This window comes from Rhipicephalus microplus, chromosome 10 (assembly GCF_043290135.1).
Source record: "Rhipicephalus microplus isolate Deutch F79 chromosome 10, USDA_Rmic, whole genome shotgun sequence".
NCBI lineage: Eukaryota > Metazoa > Arthropoda > Arachnida > Ixodida > Ixodidae > Rhipicephalus > Rhipicephalus microplus.
Genome location: NC_134709.1, coordinates 87,216,675 through 87,222,674, shown reverse-complemented (window position 1 = coordinate 87,222,674; position 6,000 = coordinate 87,216,675). Strand labels below are relative to the sequence as shown.

Sequence of the window (6,000 nt, the reverse complement as noted above, 5' to 3'; positions counted from 1 at the left end):
CTGAAAAGCGCCTAGTGTGGATTGCTCCCTGCGTCGTCTGCTAGCCATATAAGGCTATATATAGCATGAGCACGTACGTGATGCACCACCTTACAGAGCGGTTGATCCCGCTCAGTTAGCGCGAGTTTAACGGCTTGTTTGCCTAGCACGATCTACAGACACATTTGGCCTTACTCGGCTGTATATGCACTGCAATAAGATCAGTTCTTGCACTTACTGAGTGTGCTGTGTATCACGGTCGTTCGTCAGGATCATTTCGGCGTAGGTGCCGCTCTTTAGTTGAAGCACACCATAAAGTGCACTTGGAGTCGTCCCACACACGAGGAGTGTTGAACATTATGTAAATGCAGCTTTTTGGCGACTCCGTGGTGAACGAAGTTGTACATATTGTTGTCAGGTGTCTGACTGCGGCCCTTTCACTTATCGGACGAGCTTTAGTGGTGTTTGGCATAACCTTTTGTTGTGCGTTTCTGGTTCCACTACAGCGAAATATTTCTGTCTTCGAACACGACGGTACATAAATTGTGTCCCTTAAAAAGTGTGGCTGATCGCTCTCTTTAGGAATCGGTTCAACACGAAGTTAGAAACTTGACTTCACAGAGGTAGTTGAGCATTAGTTGTCCTTTGTTTTGCCACAAGAGCGAAGAACAGTAAGCAGCTTGAAACTTGCAGCGCGCACCTTGGTCAAGCAGAAAGCGCGCACGAAATGAGCATACACAGGACGAGTGCACACAAATAACTGTCACAGCTCAACAATTATAGCACACTGCTCAAACTGAAAGAAAGATGCAGAAAAAGAACGCACATGTACACACAGGACGAGCACGAACTGTTATAATGCTTACTTCTTAGTGTGCGAGCAGCGCGCCCATTTCGTAACGCGGCCGCGGCAGCGAGAGAAAAAGCAAATTGCGGTGCTGAATACCAAGATGAGCGCGCACGGCAGAGCGATTGCGCACTTTAACCACGCCATTTGGAGGCGTGCGCGCATAGCAACGACTTTTGCATCGAGCGGGGTGTGCTGATCCGCAGGGCACGGGTTCGAATCCCGGCTGCGGCGGCTGCATTTCCGATGGAGGCGGAAATGTTGTAGGCCCTTGTGCTCAGATTTGGGTGCACGTTAAAGAACCCCAGGTGGTCTAAATTTCCGGAGCCCTCCACTACAGCGTCTCTCATATTCATATAATGGTTTTGGGACGTTAAACCCCACATATCAATCAATCAATAGAGCGGGATGCCGCTGGGCAACGACCTTTTTAGCGAGCGCGCCCGACGCATCTCGCCACTGATTATGAAAACTCGCTGAAATTGCTGAGTTCTCAGCACCACCAACGATACCTGGTAGATATTAATGACTCATCGTTATCAACCTCCATAACGCTTTATGGCTTAGTGGTTCACGTTGCACGCTGAGGAGTAAGAGGTCGATGTTTCAATGTCCTGCTACACAATATTGTTTCTCGTTTTTCTTAGCAGTCTGTTAAGGATATGAAGTTTACAACGTCATATCCGTGACCGAAATACGTGAGCGGATCCGTGGTGAACGCCGGTATAAAACACTTTCACGTTAAAAAAACAGAAAATAGAACAAGACAGACGTGATTAAACTTGAGTTACCGTGCGCAATTTGAACATAGGGCACAGCCGCGTTTTAGATCCAGACGGTGTGCCCCTCACTTATGCCGTATAGTTTTACGCCAAACGTCTTTTTTTCACACTATCTTCAGCACTTTTACTGGTGAAAATAGCAAAAATTATTCGCTCGAAAAAAAAAAAACCTCTCCCTTAAAATAACTGCACCTTTGTTGCACCACTGTCATGTAGATAATCAATCCATTAAAGCCGCCTATTACCTTATTATGCTGTTATTGGAGTAATAAACGTGCTGAAACGCTATCAGCCACGCTTTCTTGAATAAATGTATCAACTGTCCTACCATCACTTCATGGAACACTGAATAACGAAGAATCCGGATGCGTATTCGCGGTTATCTTAGCGCATTACCCAAGTATATTGGACTTCTTTCTCTCTCTCTCTTTTTTTGATGTGAAGTATCTTATGCTCGAGTTCAACCGGTGCACCTGAGTGTGATCACCCTGCCCATGCGCCCCCCTCCCTCCCCTCTATCACCTCGCAATGCCGACGCAGGCAGCGTCTCCTAGTGATTAAAAAAAAATAGACTGCTTGCTCTGCACAACCGCTGACTGGCTAGCCCATATAACCTACAAATAAAAATACAAGAAGTGTGGCATAGTGCGAAAACGCCGGCAGTCGCAGTGCACGATCCCTTTCAATGGTGAATTGCGCTGCTCTCACAAATAATATACGTTTGGTGTGCTTCGTGCATCCTTTCGGCAGTCAACAACATTCGTATATTACGAGTGGGTTGCTGCCAACGCATTGTGTTCAGCGACAATCGGCTCACATTTAGCTCGCAAAAAAGCGCCGCTGTGAACGTTTGTATAAGCGCGCCGCCGGCTGCCTATCTACACTAGCGCAGTGATGGTGCTGCCACCTGTAGCCCGATCTCTGCACTATTGCAGAGGCGTGAGAGGACCCGCTTTCGTTCTGCCTCTCTGTTATGAACTCGGAGTGGTCCATTATCATGAAATAAAACAATTTTAATGTTTAAAAGTTATACCTCTGCTCACATAGTGTCTGAATTTAGAGAAAGGGTGATACTAATAAACTAGGTGTTGCGGAGTCTCCTAGGTTCACACAAACACACAATGCACACGCACAAAGAGGGCCCTTGCCTCCATCAAGCCATACCAGCACATGCCCTCCCCCAGGCTAAGCGTTCCCCCCTTTTCTTCCACAAAGCACCTGCACCCCCCAAAAGAAACCCTTCAAAAGAAAATCCTGCCGACGACCATGGAAGAGAGACTATCGTCCTTAAGATCAAATTGTCGCAGAAGCCGCTGAAATATATAGGGTTAAAACCGTCAATTTTACACAACTCCGGCGGGGTCTATGGTTTAGCATACTATATATGTCTAGCCACCAAAACTATCACGAAAGTTTTAACCCAATTTATTTTACGGTGCACCTTAAATAAAAAGTATAGTTTATCCTTGAAGTTATACCATTCATTAGCCAGAGAAAACAAGCATCGGAAATTACTTGCTTTTGTCATGAGCATAAATTATTCACCTTTGAAGCGGCCACAATTTATTTAGCACGTTTCTGAAGACTGGCGATCTCAACCTGAGAACGATCGAAAGCTGGCTTCTGGTTGTTGACGACACCAGAGGTGTAGCCAGAAATTTATTTCGACGTGGGAGGAGGATGGGTAGCAGCGTCTTCTTTTTTCTATGAGATGTGATCGATAATAAATGTTCGTAGCTTGAGCAGACTTCATACATGTACGTACATGAAAAACATGGGACAACCCCTCCCCCCATGTGTGTTTGTGAAGAAAGTAAGTAAAAAGTGAGGTAAGTGCAGTAAATACCGTGGCACTTATTTTGGTGCATTAGTGGCCCTTTCTTTCACAAGACTTGCTCGTAAAACACAATCTTTCCAAGCTGTTCTGTCCTATCTGCTGATAACACAAAATATGGAGAAGTTACATATGCATGCTCACAAACGAGTAATTATCACACCGTTCATGCTGCCCGCGATCTAGGTTATAATTCTGGTGCACAGAGCACGTTTTCATGTCTACTTGAAAAAAAAAACATTTTACGACATAATGAAGCTGACTGTTAACCTTATCCAGATACAACAATCTGAAGCTTGACTGCTACATATTCTATAATCTTTATTCATTAAATTTGCTCTGCAGCGTCAAGAAAAACTTCGTCAAGGTCTAGCGTTCCTACTGACTTGTTGGCTGAAGTGTTCCTAAATTACTCGTTTCTGGCAAGATCTCAACTCAACATATTCTATATGCATAATGCACTGAAATCACAATTATTTATTCTTTTATTTTCACCTTAATTGTAGTATTAGGCCCACGCAAAGGCTAAAAGTGTGTCTCTCTGGGCTTCCTTATTCGAAACAATATTTTGTTTTAGTAATAAAAACTCTTCTCAAAATAGTGCTTTTGTTCTATTTAGCTACAAATTTGGCGATAAAAGTAAATGAGATGGCTACTGTGGCTACCTTCAGCTCAAGTTATGGGTATACAGTTCGAATCTGCCAAACGGCAACCCTGCTCCCGAGATTTCACATCAATGGATCTGGAACAGCCTACCCTACACGCCTTACTCCCCTTCCCCCCCCCACCCCCCTTTTTTTTCAAACCCTCTGATGGCAGCATTATTATGGCTGTGTTTTTAGATCACAGCAGGTCTGCAGTAAAGGATGGGACAGTGAGACGTCAAAATAACTGTAAGGACACAAACTCAACACAGGTAACGATAAGTCTTTGTATTTCACAAAGGAGTGCCATTATAATCCTGAGTTTTTTTTTTTACAGGTCAGATGTTGATTTCCAAGGCCAGTTTGTGAAGTACGGCTAACAAGACAGCACAATGCATTAGCAGCGCTCTGCAGACTTCGGACCTAACGACTTTTACAGGTGTGCGTTTTCTTTTCGCATTGGCTTCGGACAAGTTTGCTTAAGTACTATACAACTCGAAGTGGCCACTGAACTTTGCTCCAGCGGCACACATATGACAAGGTAATTGCTACACATGCAATGCTAGTCTCTTTCGGAGACTCGCCTAGGCACGATACTCGCAACCTAAAAGGACGAACCTAAGAAATGTACAGGCCTATATTACAAGCGCGATATTGAGACCTCTTGCGACATGGTCTCCGTAGAGTCCTTTTGGCCGACGTTACGGTCACTTTGGCGGTACAGTACGTGGCAGTTGGGTCTCGCACAACAGTCACCGGTCACCACGACTTGTCTCGTTCTCGCCGCACAGCCGTCGACGAGTAGCAGTTGCAGACACTGACTATATATATATGTATATATATATAACATGGATGCACACACGCGCACACACATAGCAACGACACATAGTACACGCACGCACACACACGAATGAAAAAATGTCTTTGCAAGTCATGGCAAAAAAGTTCCCTGCACTTCACGAAAGCAGAGTATCTTGACCATGGGCACTATCGCAGCCGGTCCTTGTCTATTTTCTGTCCCTCAAGGTATATGGGCGTCACTTTGGCTGGCTTGAAAGACCTGGGCAGGAAAACAAAAGCACACAATTAAACAATGACGTTTCAGCATTCATGCTTCAATAAATGCTGATCATTCGATAGTACTGATGCTGGCCTGCCGCTCTTCGAAAGATTTCAGCGCCAAACGTGTTTTTGCACGGCCTACAAGATTGGTGGCACCTCCACTGATTATGCAATGCCTCCGTGACTGGACCACTTTTGATTAAGCTACGACGCGACAATGTCATCGCGTGACATCACTCTGACAACACAAATTTCAGTGATCTGTGACGTGATCTCGTGATGACGATTTTTTGCATCCCTCATCCCTGAAGGTGCGGGCCGCAAAACACCTTTCACTACAGAACATTGACGCTGACAGTCAAATTTTGCATTTGATGATGCATCTATGGCTTTTGCCTTATGATGCACATCTTACCAAGGCTTGCATGCCAAAAGACCCAGCTATTCCTATGCTAATACCGTAGGCTCTCATCAAAGAGGCCCTGCAACATTTTTGACCATGATCAGAAAACGCTGCCGATCAGTAGTATAGGCTGCCGAGAACACGCGAACCAAATGTTATAGCGCAGCACTTAACCTGAAATTCACAATAAATTATCAAAGTCAGCTAAAAATTGCTTTCTCTTCTCTCGACAAATAACAAGAGACGCTCAAAAATAACTCATAAAATGCCCAATTATCAGCCATTGGCTGATTTGAACATGCCATGCTCGGTCGTTACAGAGATCGCCGCCGGAGGCTGTCACTTGTTCGCGCGTGCGCGTGCCATCGCACTGGAAAAGCAGCATATTAAAAAAAAAAGTGCTGAAGGTCACGAGGCACGTGTGACGTATTTTGTTTGACCCTCCCATC

At 45.0% G+C, this 6,000-nt stretch overlaps 1 protein-coding gene across 1 annotated transcript in view; it reads right to left on the bottom strand.

The window, feature by feature from the left end:
• Positions 1-4,359: 4,359 nt before the first annotated feature.
• Positions 4,360-6,000, bottom strand: part of LOC119181436 (protein O-linked-mannose beta-1,2-N-acetylglucosaminyltransferase 1-like) — a 305,076-nt gene continuing 303,435 nt past the window's right edge. The window contains exon 25 of the mRNA XM_037432683.2: positions 4,360-5,146. Coding sequence (XP_037288580.2) covers positions 5,074-5,146 — 73 coding nt within the window. The 3' untranslated portion in view covers positions 4,360-5,073. The remainder of the gene's footprint in view (positions 5,147-6,000) is intronic.